Consider the following 23,969-nt stretch of genomic DNA (forward strand, 5'->3'; position numbering starts at 1 on the left):
AATTATTTTTTAAAGCGATTTTAATTGCCTCGCCTGAGACCAATTGAAGTCTTTTTTTGGGAATGGGGCTTTTTTTCCGGGGGCTTTTCGGGCGCCGCAACTTGCCCCATCATCTGGTCCCGGATGATTGTGAAAAGCACTTCACTGCAGTATCGAACTCAGGCCGCCTCGCTTGAATTATAAGCTCTGTAAATCCATAGTTGAAACATGCGCCCCATGAGTGCTGATAGTGTGGCACAAATGGGCGGAGGTGGGGAAAAGTCGGGCCGAAGGCCGTGGAACAATGGCAAATACGTGAGTTGATATTTCATGCCATCCCCATGGAGGGAAGTACCTGGGTGAAGTCCCTGATCGAAATTAAAAACCCTCATGCCAGCAAAACGCACTTGAATTTATTCAAGTTGCTCAAATTAATATTCAATTAATTTGCATTTTTATTGTGTTCGGTTCAGTTGTTCTTTGGGGTTTGCTTACGCATGCAGCCCAGTATTATAATTCCTTTATATCCATAATATGCTACAAATTTATTGCTCTTCTACTGCTTTACATCGCTATATTATATTTCTAAGTGGTTTTTTGGGTTTTCCATTTGATAGGGGATTTAAATAATTTACATGAAATTTGTTTGGCTCAATCAGAACTGAAATGTTAATATCTATTAAAGGCTATGTGAGTTGTTTGGATTCCTAAAAAAATATCTTAAATAATACAAATTTTAAGCTAGCGAGGTGTGTATTGTGCAAAAAAAGGGCCTAGTCATCTTGTATGTAGTTGATTTCGTACATCGTTCAAAGTACGATGCGCAATATTTATGAATAAAACTACTATCACATTGAAACACACATATGTATGACACCTGCCGGGAAATGGAAACAATAATGGTTGCTCATTAAATATCTAAACACGCAAGGCGAAAACTGAGACAATTTATCCGGCCGATCATAATGCCATGGAATTGTTCTGTAACTAACTCCGGACAGCAATTCAGCAGGTGCGATTTGCCTGGCCTGGAAAGTCGATGTCTTGGCAGTTTGGCCAGATTATATATATTTATTTAAAAGCAGCGGAAATGCTGAACAGATAGTGGGGACTTCCAGTGAATAAAGTGGAAAAGGGGCAAATAGTTGTGTTCACAGCAGAATAAATATAGATCTATATCTGGATGGTTTCATTTTCGATTTTCACGCTCGAAATCATAAAATGTTAAATCAGCACCCAACTGCTGAAAGCTGTTTTCGCTTCACATTCAGATGTAATCAGATTTTGCAGCTACGGCTAGCCATCCCCACCAAATATCGGATGTATTGCATATTTATTTCGAAACATATTTAATTTTCTGATGGCCTAGATAGTGGTTACGTAACGGCACAGGCGAATATGGTATGCTATATAGTATGTATATCTTTGTATCAATATGTTTAGCTGGCTAATTTCTCGCTGGCTTTTTGTTTTGGATTTTGTTTGTTTTAAGTCACAATACGGTTGGCTAATGCAAGTTGATGTACTTAGTGTAGTTAAATATATAATGCAATTCGTACGTGTGTGATGGCAGTTCATTCACCATTTATTGAGGTCTGTTCGTGTCTCGTCTGAGACCCAGTTTCGAGTGAAGTTTAACTACCCAGACACGTCGAATGGCTTCTTCCGAACGTCCGAACCCCTCCCCCCTATATGTACAATCTTAATCTGCGCCAACGAGGCTTGCCATCTAATTCATAGTTTCAACTGTTACATTGTTTTTCGAGTTGGTTTTACCTAATTGTTTTCCTTATGTACCGCTCAAATCAAGGCGGAGCTGTGCGTTTTGAAATGAAAAGAAAACGTATAATTTAATTACAGAGTATATAAAGTATGTATCGTGAGGCTGATTGCTGTAGGTGTGTTTTACTTTAAACTTCCAGAAATTGACGGCCAGTAAAACTCCCCTACAGCCTTGAAACGCACTGTACCGATTGGGCGCTGCTCTAAGGCTACTATAAGCGTTAATGCTTTTAATTGTTTTCTGTGTGTAAGTGCTTTTTAGTTGTTTATTTTTAGATATTTTGCGCTAGCTAACTAGTTTTACACGTTGTCATGTTTGTTTGTCGCTTGGCCGAGTCTAAAGTTTGTAGTTTAAGTTGGCTTTCGTGTTTCGTAGGCCTTTTGAAAGCCATTTGACCTTCCTCTCCGTTGCCAATTGCCTCCTTCTACTCTCTTGGCAAGTTCCAAGGCGGTCAAGTGTTTTGGCTGCGGCTCGCAATGAGTTTTTAGCTGCTTCTGGGCCAGCCAAAAGCTTTCACAATTGCGCTTAAGTTTAAGCGGGATTATGTGAGCCATAGGCCAAATGCCTCTATAATGTGGAATTAGAAATCAATGACAAATCGCTTTTGACATCATCCAGTCCGCTGACTCAGCGCAATAGAGCTAAAATCTACCTACTAGCTAAGCGGGGATGGAAAAAATTCGAAATTCCCATTTTGTGAGCTTAATTATTTATAGTCTAGCAAGCTGTTTTTGGGTTTGGCATTTGCATTTTTCCGCGCAGAACAATTTGTATAAAATCGCATTTTGGCTTGTAGTCGTCCTCGCACAGGGGGAAGTGAGTGGAGAGAGAGGGGTTTAATTAAGTGCCATTAATTAATCATTAATTAATCATTAATTTTTTTAATTTATTTAAAGCCAAATCCCGCCGTCTATCCCACTCCGTGTTGCGCATTCATGCATATAAATGATGATAATTAGTTAGTTACAGCTACCGCCTGACAATTTAATACATATATTTGCATTCGTTTTATTTTGATCTGTTATATTTTTTAATTAAAGCTTATTAATACTGTCGCTGGCGGTCCAGCCCAGGTCGTATCCTGCGGTCCATCATTTGGCATAAATAGGTATGTATTTACTTTTACACTTAAAACTATGGCTGTAGCTATTACCGCGCAGCCAAACAGGCATGATCATTACGAAAAGCCTAGACAATTTTTAAATGCCTTTGTTCTGTATTTTTGTGCTCTTTCTGCGTCTGTCCGCTAAAAATGTTTTAATTATGTCAGAAATGATGTAGCGCGCTTGGCAGCAGATTGAGTTTGACCCAAAAAAAATCGAGCAAAACGACGAGGCATAAACGCGATGACGACAAAACCAGTTTCCTGGGCTTGAAATCTGAGTCGGGGTCTCCGAAGCGAGGCATCCGATGTCTGAAGTCTGGGAGTGGAGTCTCCTCCATTCTATCAGCTTTATGACCAGCCTCAACGAGTGTGTCCTCCGCTCACATTTTTACATTTTCTGCTACTTTTGTGGCTGCCACTCAGCCCCCTGCCACGGTCGTCACGCCCACTAGGGCCCCCGCCCACAGGCAATGTCTGGTTAGACAGCTTCCGACGATGTGTTTCTGCCTCGAATTATTTTATATTTATTTTCGGCGCTTGAGAACCGTCGACGCCGCTTCCACTTGGTATTGGGTTACCCTGTTTATGCCCGGCGTGGACTTCGTTTGATGCGCTTTGCGTCATTTCAGTTCGAGCAGTTTGCTTAATTTGATGTAGCAGTACGAGTGGAATTTAAAAATAAACCACTCTTGCAACTGGGTGATTCTGTTATTTCATGCCTTTTATTTGCATGTTTTTCCTCTGCCGCTTCGGTTTATGTATTACTCTGCTTTTTGTTTGCATTGCCGGCCATTATTGGGTTTATTTATCCGTTAATGACTTTTAAATGGCACTCGACTGCAAAAAACACTTCCAAATAAAGTCAATTAGAAGAGAAAACCTTTTAGTTAAGCTACCCCACTCCATAAGGTCTGCATTCAGTTAGACTAATCGGCTAATCGAATATGGACATCGGAACTCATGTTTGACAGCGACGAAACAATTGAGTCACAGCGACCTGCTAACTCCTAGGTGGAATTCATTTGAATTGTTTTTTAAGTTCTAATTAAATCTTTATGTGGGAATTGCTGATAAGGAAGTCGAGGCTGTCGACTATAACACTGCTTTTGCGAGTCCAAGTGTCCCCATGTAATTAGTGCATGCAATTGCAATACAGAAAGCCCGTATTACCAATTTAAATTGACACTAATAAAGTATGCCCTTTTATAACCTTGTTGTAGGTGTCGTCCGTCTTTGTTAAAAACAAAGGGAAATCTAAGCGATTGGCGGGTACCACAATCCCTACAGTAAGATAATCCACAAAAATAGCAACCCTCGAAATAACCACTTGATAACGGAGCTCATTTTCATTTCAGGGGAAATGTGTCGAGTAACGAAAGCACTCAAGTTTGGCACTCAAGCAACCGGTCATTATCTGCGATGCCCACACATGGAACAGTAATTAAATTAGATGCGAGTGCGAAACCAAAGTGCAGCTTAGTAATGCCAGACGAGACGAGACGAGACGAGACAATACGAGACGAGCAGAGCGGTACCTGCCCAACGCGGCAACGGGGCGGATTAGTGACGACAATGGCGATGACCTCGCATTCGAATTGGGTCGGTGAGGTGGAGAGGTTAGAGCGGCCATCACTCTCCCAGATCACAGCCGCATGCAAATGGCCCCAGCAGCTGATAGTTGATTGCTCAAACGAAATGAAAACAAACAAATGAAACCGACGCTGTCAGCTGGAGAAGCGATCTCTAATATATTTTAATTACACTTGTGTGAATGCCGCCGGCGGCAATTGAAATATTTTCCGTCTCTAATCTACGACCAATTTAATATGAATTGAATAAATGAATAGATGAATCCCGCGGAGAGTGCGGTACCATTCAGGAAGCGATGCCTTGTTTAGATTACGCGTGCAAACGAGATTACTTTCTACGGAAAGTGCTGATAGACGGGTCTTGTGGCCAGTGGAGAGTGATGTGTAAGGTTTCTTGTACCAGATGCTGTTGGATGGGTTTCGAAGAAGGATGGCGAAATTAAAATATGAGTATTACTGAATCCGAATTCAGTTGTTATAATTACGGCAGATAACTACAAAGTGGTGCGCACCTATAAAATAAAATAATGGTCCTAAGAAACCAAAGGAAATGGCTTGTAACTGAGGCGAGGTATGAATTAACATGTGGTCTGGCTATTTACCCAATGGTTTCGTCGTGCTCCGATTGGGTCTGACGTCTATGGGTCTATGTAGAATCTCGAGTGGATTGCAACCGCATGGTCGGTCGTGCAGTAGAGTAAGACTTGTTTGGATGTAGGGCAGCCAAAAGCGGTTAGATGAGTCAGTGCTGGTCCCCCGGCAGATGATGTCGTTCGTTAAAGTTGAAAACTCTTTTTCCGCTTAATAAATTCAACGATTGCCGCGCTGACTCCTCAGCGGGTTTCCCTGCCCATGCATAAATTAATCCGTTTTTTGCTTTCCGGAACCAAGAAACTTCCATGGAACCGTTCCAATCGCTTCGGAGTGCAATCAATATAAAAATTAAGGTAAAACAAATTCAACTAATAGCATCTCGCGTTTCCTGGCAACTCGAAACCATTCGAGTTTTTTGCGTTTTTACCTCGCAACAAAGACAAAATGTGGAGCCGTAAGCACTGATTTATGGGGGAAGGCGGGGAACTTCAACCAGAGCCACAGTAATTATAGTTTGATTATACCGCTGTAATAAATGAACTTGGAGAATGGTGTTGTCTGAAATTAAGTACAGTGGATCCTAAAGGTTCTGCTGATGGCGAAAACAAGAATTTCCCAGCTCATACCTTAGCCTCCTATCGAATACAAAGGCGATCAAGCGCAATAAACCGGCGTCGTGGAATAACTATAAAGTGGAAAAGATCATTTTTCGATTTCGAATTGTGTAGCCAGATTTGGTCCTTATTATCACACATATCTCTACTTTGATCTAAGTTCAATATTTTCAGAGTGAGTACGGCGTTGCGTCCGAATCCCATTATTACCCACATACACAGACACAGCAATGTCTGCTGATAAATTTCAAAATTCGTCTCAGCCCAACGGTTTCCCATTAGCGAGGGACCCCTGTGCGCCGAGGTCACCCCAACCCGCTGCCTGGTCCTCCATCAATGACAATAATCAATCACGGCTCACCGCAGAGGAGGAAACCATGAGGTGGAGCAGAATGAGGGAACAGCGAAACTGAAACTGAGGAGTCTCGCTGGTGGGAAGTGTGAAAAGTTGGCCACAAAAGCCGACGGCAAGAAGAGTTTTCTTCGCCGCAGCCAAATCACTTGAACTATGCTTTTCTCTCGCTCTCTACTTTAATTGAAAACACAATTTTCTTAATTTTTGCATATCTCGCTTCAAATTACGTTGCATAATTTTGAATAATTTTTATTCGTATTTTTTCTGTTGCTTTTTCTGCTTTACTCTCCTCTCTTCATTGTTCGGTAATAATTTTTGCTTTTATATTTTCGTATTCTTTCGGTAAATGGTTGTTATAACATTTTGTTGATTTTTAATTAAATATGCGTATGTTTAACTTTTAGCAATTTGGTTGGATGTTTTTGCCGTTTTTTTTTTTGTTGTTGTTGCAGTTGTTATTGTTTAAGTTGTTGGTTTACACAGAGCGGTTGCTGTTGTTTCTTGTTGGTTGTTTAATTTAAATTAAATTAATTACTAAAATTATTTTATAACAAATATCACTACAATAGTTTGCATTTTTTTGTTGTTTGTTTTTGTATCGTTTATCAATTACTACCATTACTAAAAGAAAAAAAGATCGCTCATTTCCTCTTTTCTTACCGTCGGACAACAATTTCTCATAGCAGCTAGACAGAATTTAATTTCATCTCTTAATATTTTTAGAGTTAATTACTTTTGATTCTAAAAGCTTTGAGGGGTATATATAGTACTGTTTAGGGGAGGATCTATTGGTTATTCCTTGAGGCGGCTATTTCATCGACGCGTACTTGGTAGGCGCCTGTCTCATGTGTTGCAAGTGGCTTTTTGCTGTTGCTGCTGCTGATGTTGCATTGTCCTGGTTGCTGCTGCTGGTGCTGCATCACACGTTGTAGCAGGAGATCTGCGGCAGGTGCTGGAATGTGGGCGTGGCCGCCACCGCCGTGGCCGCCGAGCTGAACGGCACAAACGAGGTCTGTCCGGCGGCAGCGGCGGCGGCTGCCAAGTTGAGCGAGGCGGCCGCCGCGTACGGGTGCATCCGCTGAGACCGTAAGTACTGGCGGTACTTTCCGCTCAACTTGTCGGTGGCCGTGTTCACTGCTCCCGTCGCTCCCGCACCGCTCACCGCTCCGCCTCCGCCCACCGACGCCGACCCAACCGAGGCCGCTCCGGATGTGGGCGTGGCCGAGTAGAGGCGCATGGGATTGGTGTCAGGGCCGGCCTGATAATTGCTAGGAACTGTGGCCATCGGCGAGCGGTCCATCAGCATGGACGTCGCGTCCCATGGCGGCGGAGGCAAGCAGTGTTGCTGTTGCTGCTGCACCTGCGACTGCTGCAGTTTCCCCGAGGCGACCGCCGTCTGTCCGTAGCTGCCGGAGATCATGGCGTCCCGCTTGCCGCCCCCTGCACCGCCACCACTGCCCTTGGCTGCATACTGGCTGTGGGGGTGCAGAATGTGGTGGGGCGTAAGGGCGGTGCGGGCGGCCAGGGCAGCCGCCAGCTGATCCCACTGGCCGGCGGCTGCGGCGGCTATCGAGGCCTGGGCCGCAGCTGCTGCCGCTGAGTTAACTGCATGGCTCTGGCTCTGACTTTGGCTTTGGCGTTGGCTTTGGTTGCTGCTGGCACGTTGCTGCTGCTGCTGTTGTTGCTGCTGCTGGTGGTGCTGCTGTTGCTGGCGGACCAGACTAGACTGTTGCTGCGGATAGTGGGCCTGCTGCGACATCTGCGACATCTGCTGGTGCTGCTGTCGCAATTGCTGCTGTTGCTGTTGGTATCGTTGCTGCTGTTGTTGCTGCTGGGCGCTTGTGGCCGCCCGAGCTCCACGTCGCGCGGCACTACTGCTGGGCGCCGTGGCTACCGCGGTACCGCTTCCGCCTCCGCCCAGAGCCGCTCCGCTGCTCAACGAGCTGCTGCTCACCGCCCGCGCGGTCGCATGCATGTTGTTTACGAACGGACTGCGTCGCTGCGACTCCATCTTGCGGAAATAGCACGGGTGGATCATCAGCAGAGGCTCCACCCTCTGGCCCGCCGGCGGCTTGGGCTGGTTGGGCAGCTCGTACTCCACGCTACAGTCTACGTGAAGCGGGATGCTGTAGTCCTTCTGCGAAGATGGAGCGGGCGCTGCGTTGCTGTTGCTGCTTGCAGTCTGTTGCTGCTGCTGGTGTTGCTGTTGTTGTTGTCTACTGTTGGCAACGGCGGCGGCGACCTGCGTTTGGGTCGCCGCCGCATGGCTGTGGCGCGAGTTGCTGCTGGTGTTGGTGTTGGCGGGCTGGTGGTGATGGCGGTGGTGTTGCTGCTGCTGCAGCAACTGCTGCTGGTGGGCAGCTACGGCGGCGTGGTACATATGTTGCTGCTGCTGCTGGTGATGATGCTGTTGCTGCGTCTGGCTGTGCTGTTGTGGTTGCTGCTGCTGCTGCTGCTGCTGTTGGTGCTGCAGGGCGGACAGGGCCGACATGCCGTGCGACAGGGACGACATGTCGTAGTTGGCATAACAGGCGGCCATCGTCATTGCTGTTTTCAGGGGCTCTTTTAGCTTATGCTCTCGTTTCGGTAACACAGAATTCGCTTTTGGTTTGCTTATTTACTTTGATTTAGATTTTTAGCATTTTGGGTGCGTTTTTCGCTTTCTTCACTTTCGAAAAAATTCACTTTTGTGGTTTTATTGGCACTGGTAATCCAAAAAGAGCGGCTAACGGTAAATTGCCGCAGCAGGTAATCCGTGAGTTGGTTGTTGTTTTTGTTTTTTTGTTTTGAGATAGGAGGAACCTTAATCCATATGTGTGTTTGCTTTGCTTTGGAATTCGCTTTAACCCGTATAATATTAGCTGCTGTTCGCGTGTTTAACTTTGTTTCGTTACGTTTATTGTATATTTATTAGCGGTTTAATCAGTCTTTGTTTGGTTTTACATAAATGCAGCGAACAGTTGGAGCTGCTGGATGAGTGTGAGTGCGAGTGGATGCGCGTGTCGGGGTGAGTGAACAATCCACGTGTGTTTTCAGTCTTTTTGCCCGTTGTCGCTGGCTAACTTAACCGTTGGTTCTTAGCTACTTTTGTCTTTTCATTCGGTTATGTTCTGTTCTTTTTGTTTTCGCGGGGGTGAGTTCGCGGAGTAGGTAATTTGTTAGTTCTATGAGCAATAGAACTGCCGAACGAACGTCTCATCCACTCCGAAGAAAAACGCGATCTGAACTGAATGTAAGTTTCGCTGCTGCCGCTGCCCAGTCTCTGCCTTTGGCTCTGCCAACGTTTGTAAGCGCTGTGAGTTTGCTGAATACGGAGAGCGCAGGAAAAACAGCTGTTGGCCAGACGCCTACGCCCGTGTGTAGGCTTTGCTTTCCTTGTTTTTGTTGTTTGTCAGGGCGATATGCTTAGTGGTTCTATTACAATTTGCCACCGTTGGGTTTGTTTTTGGACTTTTAAATGTGTGTTCACCTTCGACGTCTACGCGACGTTATTAATTTTTGACTCTCCTCTTGGTTAATTACGTACTACAGACCACTCTATACCTCTGCCGATGTCCGCACGAATCGAGCTCTTTAAAGCGACTGACTCGAAACGTTCGGCACAGCTGATGTTCCGTCACGTATTCAGCAATCAGACTGTTTCAGATTCGAGCGCAGGGGCATGGTTTTTGTTGCTTTCCTATATAAATTGCATTCAATGGCCGCTCTCTCTGTGGCTGCTCTCTCTGTGAGTGCGTGTGTGTGTGGTACACATTCAGCCATGTTACTACACGGCGGCCATCTTTACAACTGCCTTGGATGAGATAAAGCGAGATAGAGAGGCGAGAAAAAGAGCGAGAGCGCACATTATTTTGTAATGCGATTTCTTTAACCGTTTTAGTGCTTTAATTTTTTACGGCAAATGTTTTTTGGGAGCAGCTTTATGGGCTCGTAAAAGCAGATGGGGTCTAAGGAGTTAAATAAATCTATCTGCGGCATCTGGCTGAAATAAAATGGTTTCTTTAACTTCTTTCCTAACTCTTTGGTTTCAGAACTAAAAATTATAACCAAATTAAATAAAGAAAAGCAGAGAACGTATGATACACAATTGCCACAAAATTCTCTGCAACGCACCTTCTAACACACCTAGTTCCTAAATATAACGATACAACAAATACCCCCAGAACCTCTCCGGTTTTGGAATACGATAAGCTTAACTGCGCACTGAGAGTCTTTCTGCAACCAAAAACTCAAAAAGACAGCGATATTAAACATTTCTGCAGTAAAAAATAAGCAATTTAAGTCAGGAAAGGACCCTGTCTCGCTCGCACACACACACTGCCCGACCGAGAGAGAGTGAGAAAGCGGCTGGGAATTACACACATTGTAATAAATAAGGAAGGTCGTTGCCATAGCAGCCGCCGTTGGCGTCGTTTTTTCCCCCAATATTGTTGTTGCTGCGAGAGAGTGTCTCGCTCTGTGAAGCTCATTCAGCAACTGCTGATAACAAATCAGCTGTTTTGTTGTTTGGGGAGGTGTGTCCGTTTGAGAGTGTGTTGGTGCCGCCAGACTGCCTCTCTTGGTACATATTTTTTGTTTTTTTTCCTCAAAGCATATGTTGGTTGGAATAGCTGTTGCAGCTGTTGTTGTTGTGGGTCTGGAAGTTGTTGCTGTCAAGTAGCCATTGCATTTGAGTATTGTTGCTATACGATGTGGAAGCAAAGTGGAAACTCATGTGCCGGTTTTAATCTGTAATCCTCTTTAAATTTAAAATATAAAACTAATACTTTTAAATTTCAACCTAAAAAATTAAATATATCTATGACCACGAATTTGTAGACTCTTTTGGTGGAAAGTTAACGGTGTATGAGTCGTGGAGACAAGTAAATACATATGTATATACTATTGTTTAAGAGCATGAAAGTTTTCCAGCTTTCCTAATGTTGTTGCAATTCATTAGCAGAAGAATAGTGTTTCATGCATCTGGAATTGTGGATGCTCTTGGTAGTCTGGTTGTGTGCCACACCAGTGTTCTTGCTTTCTAGCCAGTTTTATGAAACTTTTGCTGCTATTAAGCTTTTTTTTTATTGGTGCCTTCCACCGTTTTATTTGAATGGCTTTTGGGTCCGATGTTGCTGCTGTCTCTGGTTTTTGCTGTTGCTACCAGCTTTGCATTCGTGCCTCTCTTTGTCTGCTTATGTTTGCTCTAGGGTCTCCTGTGCTGCCTTTTTGCAGCTTTTTGCTGCCTTTAGTTGCTTTTGGGCTTGATGTTGCTGCCGTGGTGGTGCTGCTTGCGTGCTTAATGACGAGTCGGCCGCATTACAGTTTGATTACCGGCTGCCAATTTGGAAATGACCGAAATGCTCGAATTAGCGGGCATGCTCGCTCTGCTGTTGAGCCCATGGCTCAACCCCAACACGAGCGAACGGTAAGAACGAACAAATACGGGCAGCAGAAAATTGGCCAAGAGGGTCACCAGACAAAACATTAACTGCCTCGACGAAGACAATTCCAGAAGTAGCATAGAAAACTACGAAATTAGAAATTCCAGACATAATTTAGATAATGACTTACTCAAGTCGGGTTGGTTGAATTGCAGATTGAAAAACGCGTTTAATCAACCGCTCAGAATACTATTAATTGCTGTTACATTGCCAACTTCTACTTACTTGCAACTTCTATGTATAATACTTCTTAGTATGAACGCAAGTATGAACGCAAGTCAGTTCTAGTGATGGGTTGATCAGGTTGTAGTTATTACAGTTATCACAGTGCATTACTGATAACCATAGAGAAAGTAAGTTGGTGTTTACGATCGAGTGTCGCAATCGGGAGCAGTGAAATTTAACATTTTGTACTATTTTAGGACAGCTCTATGATAAAATTCAGCATGCTTGTTTGTCCCTAGGTTATTCTTTTGATTGTCAGTTTTGGGATCTGGCATTAACTCACTAAATCGGTCCAACAAACATTTATTGTTCCTCTAGTCTCTGGCATCCTCTCTTTTTCTTTTGGCCTGGTGCTATCGCCCTGCTCTTTGGACTACCTCCTGTTCTTCCCTTCTGGCATATCGAAGCCATAACTCAACTGCCTTTCTCCTGCTGAAGTCGAAGTCACGGTCCTCCGGATCCGTTCTCCCTGGCCTGGTCGGCCTGTATGGTGAAACCTGTTTGCATTATTAAGTAACCGCTAGGCGGCAACTGATCCCAAGTGCGACCGGTTGCGCTGCATGGCTTCTTCCTAAGAAAATATTCTGTTCTGTGTTTCGTCGTTTCTATTCCCCGACGTCTGCACGAAACTTTCGTTTTTTATACCCGGTACACGATGGGGGTACGGGTATATGCTATTCTAAACATTACACTTTGTTGACCTTTTTTTTTTGTTTTTTCCTGCATTTTTTTTTTCTTGTATTATACATTTGGTGTTTCTAAAAAGTATTCACCAAAATATAAATATCTCATTAAAATCCTAGTTTAGGTGCACTTTTCGGACAAAATCTGTGATGTTCGTACTAATTCCTAATGTCCTAATTCTACATTATGTATGTAAGAGGTGAGATTGTCTTGTCATTATATCACTTTATTGAATATTTACTCAATGCTCCTAAGAAAAGGTGGAATGAAACAAGTGTTGTACATTAATAAATTACTGAAAGAAAATGGGCATGGAAAGGGGATTACTTATAACGTGGTAGTGGGTCTTTAATAAAATCCTGGGTCTTTGCCCAAGGATGAGGCTTTTTAAGGCATCTGTGTGTAGGGTATCTGTTGATCGAGCGGAGCGATTAGGCAGCCCATTTTTGTGTGCCCCTTTTGCGCCGCTGCAGTTGGCTGTCCGTTTGTCTGGCCCGCTTGTTAATTCGAAATAAAAACAGGAAAATTTACTTTACAATCTGTGCTAAAATCGTAAAATTGTACCTGGCTCAGGGGAGCGGCAGTTGCTGTGACGTGGCTGTTCCACGTTCAGTTCCGCAGGTAAGACGAGACTGCCAACAAGGCAGGCTAAAAGGCATGGTGCAGCCCGGCGAGGTAGGCTAATCCGCTTGGTCATGACAACGATGACTATTTGTTCTGGGGCCGGATCTCTTGCCTCCTTCTGCTGCCCCTGCTCTCCTTCTGACCCGCCGTCCATCCTGTTTTGTTTGCGGTTCCACGTACGTTCGTACTCTCGAATTCTCGGGCCCTGCCTAGTTGTTATCTCTTCTTATTTAATTTTGGTTGCCATTGCCGGAGTTGCTGTGCTGTCGCCGTCTAATCTCCCCGGGCATATCATCACGAACTTTGTATACCCGGCTCACCAGTTCATCAGCTTCTCGGTGCGAGAGCAAGTCCGTTGATTGATGCGTTTCCCATTCGGAATTTATGCCATGGACCATTTGGGACAAGCGATGAGCAATTCATTTTTTTCCGGCCAACGGTCCTTGCTGGCCTCCTCTGATGTATGCACCTCAATCCGTTTAGAGATGTCCACTCGGCCACTTTACCGCTAAACAAGCTGGTTTTTGAAGGACAACGCATTTCAATGGTTGCAAACATTTTTTGTAAATAGGATTATTGTGGTCAAGTGGCAGCCGCTAGTTTCAATCATATTGTATTTTTATTGGATTTAAAAAAAAAATTGTAGAAATAAATAATAAAAACTTAATGCACGAGGTATGCTTATTCTGTGTAACTCAAGTTATTTGATGGCAGGTAGTTTCAGATGGAAATTTAACTGTATTGCATACTTTGGTGAAAATTTTGCTTCATATGTTGTTCTTAAATCTATCTTTTTTTTTAAACCTTTTACCTGATTCCATGTATCTTCTGTAGAGCTTTCATCAAATTCTGTTGATATAACAATAATCAAACTATGTATATACCTAGAGCTTACAGCCGCAACTCTTTTTCGCTGCATGATTCATATCGTATTAATAGATGTCAGTGGCCATCACTGATCGAATCTCCTCCAGCTGTAATCAACTTGATCAGAAGAGCGATACTCGGCCAGAAACATCAGCAGCATCCACATGAACCGCAGCAACATCCACTGCGCAACAGCAGCTGCACCATCAGAAGCGTCTTGAGACATAGACTTTGGCTGGCTTGGCGATGGAGATAGCGGTGACGATGGCAATGACGATGCGGACGGCGTGCACGTCGGAGGGAATCTAAATTGCTAAATACCTTTTTATGGTTGCTGGCAGTCTCACTGTAGCGGTGCCCCTGCTGCGGAGCTTCGGTTTAACATTTTAAAATGTATCTTGGCAGCAGCGATCTATAGTTGCTTCATAATGTATTGTATGCCTTTTGATTTTCCCTGAAAGCGAACTGCCCATTCCTGTGATTCATCATGGGGCTATTGCCGTTTTTGGAAGTTACTCCTTTGGCATGTTTTTAATAGCCCTGAGGGATTTATTCATTTCCATTGTCCTCTGCCATCCAATTTCGATTGCCATCCAGTTATAAACAATTTAAATTATTTTTCCCGTCTCCTTTTCCATTGCTCGAAATTATGCAACTAATTGCCGGGAATGCGGAGCGTTTGACTCCCGAAACGATGTGTTCCCTTTCTCATCTCCAGTTGGTAGTCAGCTGGCAAATGCATAATTAACCTGACCTTTGTTCGCCGAAAATAATGGCCAGGAAAGGAAACAAAAGGGGGTTGGCCCAGGGGTATTTAAGGTCTAGGTATTTATACCCGTTACTCGTAGAGTAAAAGGGTATACTAGATTCGTTGAAAAGTATGTAACAGGCAGAAGGAAGCGTTTCCGACCATATAAAGTATATATGTACATATATTCTTGATGGAGATCAATAGCCGAGTCGATATGACCATGTCCGTCTGTCCGTCCGTATGAACGCTGAGATCTCAGGAACTACAAAAGCTAGAAATTTGAGACTAAGCATACAGACTCCAGAGACATATTTCTTTATTTTTGTATTAGTCTTGTAAATTTCTATCGATTTTCCAAAAAACTTTCTCCCACGCCCAATCTAACGCCTACAAACCGCCGAAAACTGTCAGTGTTTTAGACTTTTCTTCTCCCTTCCACTAGCTGAGTAACGGGTATCAGATAGTCGGGGAACTCGACTATAGCGTTCACTCTTGTTTATTTTTTATTTTCTGCGAGGATGGATTTTACCACAAGAAGTCATCATGTTTTTATTGGAAATGCTATTAAACGGATTCCTCTGCAATACTTTTGATGAACTGGACCCCAGAATGTCGTTCAAGCTTGGGATCTCAAGAACAAAGCAAAATACTACGAGGCAAAAACCTAAAGCGTCCACTTGGGCAAGCCAGTTTAGTTAAGTCCCTTGGCATTTGAGGAACTACACGTATAAATACCATATATTCAATCCAGTTGCCTTTTGTGCCAGCCAAAAATGATCTTTAAATTAACAGTTTCGGTTTCGATAATGGGTTTCAGTATTTTATGAATCAGTTTGTTTTTAAAGTTTAAGTTTAAGTAAAAAACAACTAAGCTGGTTTTCATTTTTCAGTCTTCAAATTCCTGAATCGCCCTTTTGAAGTCTGTCCCAAATAAATTCACGATACCAATAGTTTATATCAGTCGTGATAAGACTACAAAGTCCTATTATCCTAGCCACTCCCCAAATTAATAGAAGTGCAACAAAAACTTCATACGATTTCGGAGCCCAAATGGCTGCTCTGAGTTAGGGAAATATGATTCAGAGCATATGTTTAAATAAAAACAGATCCACTTGAAAGGCTCCCCAGTCTGTTGCCCGTACTCACATAATATAGCCAGCCCTTAACCACAATTATGATATCTTACGTCGAGGCGATAAAAATATAAAAAAGAGAGGAAGCGTTGGCATAAAAATTCCACCGGCGGAAAGTGGCGAAAAAAACCATAAAAATTAATATCACGGTTTGCCTTTATGGATACAATTAGTATGCAATTTATATCTACTATGTTTGTGGTAGGGGTATGCATATAGACTTTATTTTGGTTAAAAAATAGGGAATCCCTTACCTGGATAAACTAACTATTTGGTATAGCTTTGTGAAGTCCTGAATCATATGTGTTGTAATTAAACATGCATTTTTTCTGCAGAATTTTATCGCATTTGGTATCCAGAACATGGATCATAATCATTATCTAAGCTAAAGGTGTACTCGTTACTTGTAAAGTGAAAGGGTTTACTAGATTCGTTGAAAAGTATGTAACAGGCAGAAGAAAGCGTTTCCGACCATATAAAGTACAGTAGAATCCGGTTATAGCGACTTTCAAGGAACCGACGATTTTACGTCGTTATACCCGGGAAACGCACTAACAGAAAGGTGGAAAAAAAAATTTTGTTTGCTTATTTTATGCTTGCCATGTGCATAATATGTTTGACCCTAAAACAAATTAATTTTTTAATCAAACAAAAAATTTAATAAATTTAATTAAATAACATGGTTTTTTATAAGAAAAAAGCAGAAAGAACTAGAAATATAACGGGATGAGGTCTGCACACGCACGCTGTAAACATTTTTATTACTTCGGTCACTGATATCTACATACATTTCTAATAGAGTCGTTTGATGCTTAATATAACCGGATTCTACTGTATATATATTCTTGACAAGGATCAATAGCCGAGTCGATCTGGCCATGTCCGCCCGTCTGTCCTTATAACAGCACAAGTCTGTTGACCCAAAACTTAACATTTTCTTATTAGTATTGTAAATTTCTATCGATCTGCAGAAAAACATGTTGCCACGCCCACCCTAACGCCCACAAACCGCCCAAAACTGCCACGTCCACACTTTGGAAAAATGTTTTAATATTTTTTAATTTTTGTATTAGTCTTGTAAAGTTTTTTCGATTTGCCAAAAAACTTTTTGCCACGCCCACTCTAACCGTCAAAAACTGTCAGTGATGAAGACTCTCCTTCGCACATCCACTAGCTGAGTAACGGGTATCAGATAGTCGACTATAGAGTTCTCTTTTGTTTAAATTTCTTTTGATATTTTTTCCGTTTTTTGTAGTTATGTAAATTTCTATGGATTTGCAAACAATTTCTTTGCCACGCCCACTCTAACGCCCGCAAGCCGCCCAAAGCTCACACGCCCACACTTTTGAAAAATGTTTTGACATTTTTTCATTTTTGTATTAATATTATAAATTGCTATCGATATAATTGTGCTCACAAACCGCCAATAACTGTCACTGTGGTAATTTTTCCTTCGCACTTTCAGTAGCTATGTAATGGGTATCAGATAATCGGGGAAACTCGACTTCTCGCGTTCTCTCTTGTTTTAATTATATACGAACCATTTATTTTTAAGGACATTTTGTAAAGGACGCAAGACCAGCCTTTACTTTTTCCAACCAATACGTCTATATCCCTATAATTCAGGTTTATAGCAGAGTGCCGGGGCCCGTGTTAAAAGTAGTGCTTCCAAAAGCATATTTCGAACGGGAGGGAGTCCTTATTGGCCTGATCTGACGAATACTGGGTTAAAGTGTCATAATGAAAAAGACGCAAACGTGTTTAGTTAGTTTTGGAGCCATTCTATTAAAAGAAAATAATCCATAGCTCATGTAAATATCAAACAAGCTCTGCGATTGATATTCTGAAAGTCCCAATATGAACTAATAACCACACTTTATTCTAGGTGTTTATATATTAAAGGGCAAACTACTTTTATACCTTTTTTTTTACCTGAGAAAAATTTTCAAAAGCTAATTCTCGAAATTGTGGAAGAGATGCCTTCCGGAAGTTACTCACGCCGAGCCAGTCTTTCCACAACCGCAAACTCTAAACGTCATTTTCTCGAAACCATGTTTTTTACATTTGTGTAAGTGATAACAAAACAACTATTGAACTTTACTTGAATTATCTAGCATTCATTTTAAAGAGCATAAAAAGTTGTTCTTAATAGACTAAAGATTTAAAAACAAACAATTACCACGAATTTTCTTGTGAAAATCACGAATTTTGATATTCGGAGTCTGTTTTTTCGGCCTCTAAAGGTAGTCCCCCCCTTAAATTCTGTAAGATCATTCCCTATCCCCCCACACATTTTTCCCGCTTTGAACCTTGTTATTGTTTCCACTTGGAAAACTCATTTTTAAGACATTTAATTAGCTGCGACCCAAAGTTTCTCCGTTGAGCTGCATTTGGCCAATTTGATTGCAGTCTCGAATTTCAGTTATTGAATATAAGGGCGGAAGGGGCTGGAAAGCGGGTGGTGGGCTCAGGTAACCCTGCACTCCGGTTGACATATGGGGGTTGTTTGGCATCCCTTGCCCGTCGTGTCCTTATCCATATTTAGTTGCCGATGCGGGCGCAATATACTTAAACATATTGTTATACCCGTTACTCGTAGAGTAAAAGGGTATACTAGATTATACTACAAAAGGAAGCGTTTCAGACCATACAAAGTATTTTTATTCTTGATCAGGATCAGTAGCCGAGTCGATCTGGCCATGTTCGTATGTCCGTCCGTATGAACGTCGAGATCTCAGGTACTATGAAAGCTAGAAAGTTGAGACTTAGCATGTAGACTCCAGAGACATAGACCCATGGTGCCACGCCCACTCTAACGACCACAAACCGCCAAAAACTATCAGTGTTGAAGTCTCTCCTTCGCACAGTTTAAAATGTACTATAACTTATCTGGACCAGGCGCTTGGTTAATTCTCCGTACTAGATTTACAATTTCTTTGCGTGCACCACCAATGCAAACGTACAAAATGCTCTTTGCAGATGGTGCGCTCGTTGGGTATCCAAGGGATACAGGCTGTGGATGAAATGTATTTGGCAGCGCCTGCGTCTCGCATGGCACGCTATAACTTAGCATAAATTGTCCATGCTGTCGAGATTAAGGTATCTAATGACCTGATTAGTTGATTTACAGTAATTTCCAGCTTACGGCGCGCCGGAGAATCGCCGACACATACAAACTGAGTTGTTTTTACATGTTGATTCTTAACGTACCCTAGCTACCTGCAGATAAATTTTGTTCGCGACCGGTTTCCAGGAAGTGTACGCCAGATACACGAAAGATGATACAAATCTCTGCGAAAATACAAATATCCCTAAGCTTGGCCTCTTCTACGGAAATGAATTTCCAGTCATTAATCATGCGTCCAATATAAGTTTTTCTGGCTTGCTCCTCCGATAACCAAACACTTCTTCAGGTTTTTTTGACCAAATGATGGGTTTGCTAATGTAATGATTAATGAGTCTCTGGGTCTGTATGAAGGAAAAGTGGGAATTTCAGATTATGTGGTTGCTAACCCAGTTTTAGTGCGCGTTTTCCACTAGAATTCTATTTAAAAGCAGTTGGCGTTGTTAAAATATAAAAATGATTTAGAGGGGTCCTAATCTGTTTGAGTTACTAAAAATTGATTAAATCATTAATCACTTAAAACGATATATTCGATTAATACCTATATATATTTTAAACACATTTTATTATACGCGAACAATTTAGATAAATTAAGAAATTTACCCTCATTTTATTCCCAATCTTTACTTGTGACGTATACCTTTAAGGGAAAGGGAGGGCTGGGTCATTCCTTTGGGGCGTCCTCTTAATGAGCAGTATATAAAGAAAGAAGTAAGATTTTAACATAATTGTGGCATATCGAACTGGATAAGTGGATTTCTTTAACCATTTCTTAGGCTTAGCCAACGCATCAGCTACAATTTGGCGCTCAATCATTTGGCTTCATTCGCATTCCCGCAGCACATTCAAGCGGCAAATGGGAAGAAGGGGGAAGGACGGGGCTAGATCTCCGCTTACAGAGACCCCAATCCCAAGTGAACCAAATCGAAACGAATCGTATTGAGTGGAAACGAAACGAATGGAAATCAAATGAAAACGGGAATAAAACTCATTGCACGGCCACTTGAGACGCCTTTGACGGCTGTCGGTCGACAGCTCAGCTCGAAATAATACACTAAAAAATTTTCTTGGGAATGACTCGAATTGGATTTGAGTTTTCTCATATAAATGAAAGTGTTTTCCTCTTAGTTTGGTTAGTTGTTTGTTAATTTCTTTCAATGGAAAATTGTAAGCACATGGTTTGGGCAGATATGCATTTGAATGGCATGGTGTCTTAACTATCAATAGGCCGCGCTATAGCCTATTTCAACGGTTCCAAAGCACGGAAAGAATTCCCAGTGTACAATCCGAATTAAATTTTTTCTTTTGCACACCCCTACCCCCCATCACTTCCTGTTGTGATCCAATAACGAATCGATGGCGGCGATAATTTCCACACGCAGCTGCTGCCGCTGAGCTGCATCTATTTATCTTGCTATCCTTTCCTTACCCAGGTCCGGTTCTCCTGAATGCGAACATGCTTCTCCCTTTTCTTGCCATTTATGTATTAAGCCCTTGAGAGCGATATTGCAGCTCAAGTGCGACGGCGGGGAAGCCTTGAGCTTTTCATTTTGCGAGCGGAAATAAAACATAAACATAAAAGTATCTCTTGGATATTTAATGATAAAGTTTGCCCCTCTTTCCATTCTTCACCCCACCCCTGCCCGCACTCGAGTGTGTGGTTGGCATTGTCCATAGTTGCCACGCCCCTGGCACTGCCGCCCTCGGGCTCGGGATTGTGCGTTTTGCACGCTCAGCGAAAAAACAGGAATGAACAACAAAGAAAATAAGGAGCGAAAGACAAAACGGGAATTGTTGAAAGGAAAAACGCATTAATTACGCTTTTTCAGCATAAAAAGCAGAAATCGAATCGAACGGATGTGCCCGGGGTGGTTTGGGCTGGGTATTACTTTTATTGCCTCTACTGTTCCCAAAGGATACTCCCAGGACACACAGTACCGACCCATTCGGGCTGGTTTACCGCTTGATTATGCGCACTCCATGGATAATTTCTGGGCGGTTCCAGAAACTGTCTCAGGAACTTTGGCCAACTGTCACGCTCCATTAGCTGTTGTGGATAGGGACGGCGACGGGAGAGCGGAAGGACGGACCGGAAGTAAGTAAATGAAAGCCGACAGTGTTCAAATTAACCGATTCAATGACAAACGCCAGCGCAACAAAACTCAACAAACTATCCAGCACAAGCCGTCGTAAAAGAAATGGAAACAGAGCGAGAGCAAGAAACCGACAAACGTAAATACTCGAAAAGGACGACGTGGTAAGATAAAATTGAAACCGCCACACCTGTTTTTAAATCAATGCAGTTTTCGGTGTAAGGCATTCATCTGTTGGTATTGTTCATACTTCGAATGTAAGCTATGTAAAATATGTAACAAATAAAGAAACAGCTAAGAAATGAGTTTTTCAGAAATTCAGTTGTGGCGGTAAATTAGTAATTATACCGGTTACTCGTATAGTATAAGGGTATATTATATTCGTTGAAAAGTATGTAACAGGCAGAAGAAAACGTTTCCGACCATATAAAGAATAAAAATACTTTATATGATCGGAAACGCTCCTTTCTGCCTGTTACATACTCTGAAACGAATTTAGTATACCCTTTTACTCTACGAGTAACGGGAATAGCCATGTTTAGTATTAATATTAATATTTTGGCGGTAGCTGTCGCGAAGTACTGCCGCTGCAACTGTTGCGAAGGGGTTGACTGTGGGGAGGGGTGGGTTAAGTAATGTTGGCAGGAAGTTGTTAAAAATCAAGCGAATCAAAGTGACTTGGACGCTGTTGTCGACCCACCCCTCACGCCGTTGCAATATCTCCGACTGTAGACCGCAGGCCATCGACAAAAGGAAAGCTTAGGGTGGGAAGCGGGGTGCTCAAACAGTTGGCCGGGCGGCGGGAGGAGTTGCAAGACTCATTAGCATTTTTTGCTGGCGGTTGGCTTTATTATGTGCATGTTTTTCCCCGGCCTCTGTTTTTTATTGATTATTTATGCAGTCTCACTTGCGGGCGGTAAATCGTTTGATAACACGCAAAACTGGCTAACTGAAAGCCCCAAAAATGTGCCTAGAAGGTTAACGTCTGTCAACGTATCTATACTGACTATCGTAATGGAATCTGTTTTTGGGCCAAAATTCGAGTTTTAGTTTAACGATGGGTCTCGGCTGTTACATACAAAGGGATTACTTGAGCTTGGAGTGCCTCTCATTCAAAGTCTTCAGATTTCAATTATGAAATTTAGAGTTCAACTGTTTTTATAGTCAAAAAGAGCTTCAAGAATCTAAATTAAAATCAACAATGCAATATAACTGGAAGGGTCACGAGAATGATCTTTATCTAAATCGTGGACTATCTTTTTTTATCTTCCTGCCTCTAAGTTCTTAAAAGAAGTCTGTCAACTTTTTCATGGTGCATAGTGAGTATCTACCGCGTACCAAGGGAGGCTATCTGTACAACTCCCGAGCAGAGATCCATCCCATTATTCCTCAAGTTTATCACCTTGTTTTCCTTGAACTCGATTCGATCATATCGATTTATTTTCCCACCATATGACAAACTGCGTTTGCCATTGTGCGTTTCTGTCTTTGATGTTATTGGTCTCGTGTATTGTATTTCCATATCTATTCGATCCCGTCACTACTTAAGTTCTATTGTGCGCTGCCTTGGTCACATTTTGGTCTATCCCCTCTTGCAATTTTTCACTACACCCAAAATAGAACTGACTTAAATAGCAATAATTTTTTGTCGACCTTTAATAAGGGGTACGACACAGACAACGGATATCATAAACTAAAATAAGGAACTAATAGTATACCTCTTGGATATTGCTGCGTACATCAGCATTTCAATTCATTCTCATTTATTTTGAATTAACATATCACATCCTTGAATTCCTGCCCCACTTTCTTGGCCACTTTGAGCAGAATAGACAGAGCCGTGGCACAAAAGTATACAGGGAATAAAGAGCCGCTGTAACAGAAGCCTAAGAAATTGCGAAACATGTCACTGGCAAACGGCGAAGTCTGACACAAAGGGACCACAAAGAGATACATCTGAGATAAATAGAGGCCGAAAAAATGTTAGTCTGGGGCGCTGCGAACAAACAAAAGGGAAAAGTTGCTGGGCTGAGCGGAACTAAGTGAAATACATCACACAGTGCCCCCATTTCCACTTTGTTCTTCAAATCTTCGGTTTTACATGGATTTCATATATGTATCTCTATGAAGTTCGGGAACTGCAATACAATTGCAGTAAAGGGCGCACAGTGGAATGGGGAAGTGAATTGGTAAATATGTTTCTTATGATCTTATTGCATTTACACCATCTATGGCAAGAACCAGAGAAATTCCGTGTATTGGACGGTTAAGAAAAGATGAGGGCGTACTTAAACAAATGGACGACCTGATGAAACCAGTGGGGAAAGTATTCCCGCCCACCTATTACTTCGGCCAGAGCTAGTTGCTCATTAAAGTCCTGGCCAACGCCCCTTTGGGCGAATTTGGATGGCAACTGGCACGTGCCATAAATTCGGGTGTAAATGGAGCATGCCCAGAACGGTATCCTGTATCCAAGCGGCATTTGGCGTTATCCCACAATAAATTGCGGTCTTAATTTTGTGGACAAAACCACCCCTCAGCGAGCTTTTGGGCTCCCCTGACCTGCTGAAAAATAATATTAATTTGGAGCGTGTATTATTATATTGCACGGCAGCAGCGGCGAAAGAAACGAAACTTTGACATGGCCTCCTGACATCTTATTAAATATGCACGAAGCCAAATAAAAAGTTTTTAGTGAGCGCTGGAGGGAGTGAACTGGAATGGCCTGACATCAAATACATTTGGAATGCATCCTTCTCGGCTTGGTCGGGCTTTTGGCCCTCTTTGCCTCTTGGTAATAAAAAGTAATTAAATTTCTGGCTTGCCTCTCTGTTGCCATTGGCAATATGCATTTCCATTGTTGCAGTTTCGGGACTAACATACAACGGAAGACAGCCCGCGGAGAGGAGGCAACTTTTAAAAGCAATAAGGTTTATAAATTCAAAGCTGTTTTTTACGCAGGGCTTTCAGTCCACTGAATATAAATAATAATAATAGTTTAAGTTTTAGAAAAGTTAGTGAAATAA

At 42.4% G+C, this 23,969-nt stretch overlaps 1 protein-coding gene across 1 annotated transcript; it reads right to left on the reverse strand.

Moving 5' to 3' along the window:
• Nucleotides 1–391: 391 nt before the first annotated feature.
• LOC122620506 (centrosomal and chromosomal factor) lies at nt 392–9,581 on the reverse strand. Its single transcript, XM_043797998.1, has one exon. It carries the CDS (start codon nt 8,562–8,564, stop codon nt 6,939–6,941), a length of 1,626 nt encoding a protein of 541 aa, XP_043653933.1. The 5' UTR covers nt 8,565–9,581; the 3' UTR covers nt 392–6,938.
• Between the last annotated feature and the right edge of the window lie 14,388 nt (nt 9,582–23,969).

Source organism: Drosophila teissieri, chromosome 3R (assembly GCF_016746235.2).
Source record: "Drosophila teissieri strain GT53w chromosome 3R, Prin_Dtei_1.1, whole genome shotgun sequence".
In the NCBI taxonomy this organism is placed as follows: Eukaryota; Metazoa; Arthropoda; class Insecta; order Diptera; family Drosophilidae; genus Drosophila; species Drosophila teissieri.

What these genes read in the sequence shown, in the direction of transcription:
- LOC122620506 (XM_043797998.1), bottom strand. Translation starts at nt 8,564, where the DNA reads ATGACGATGGCCGCCTGTTATGCCAACTACGACATGTCGTCCCTGTCG.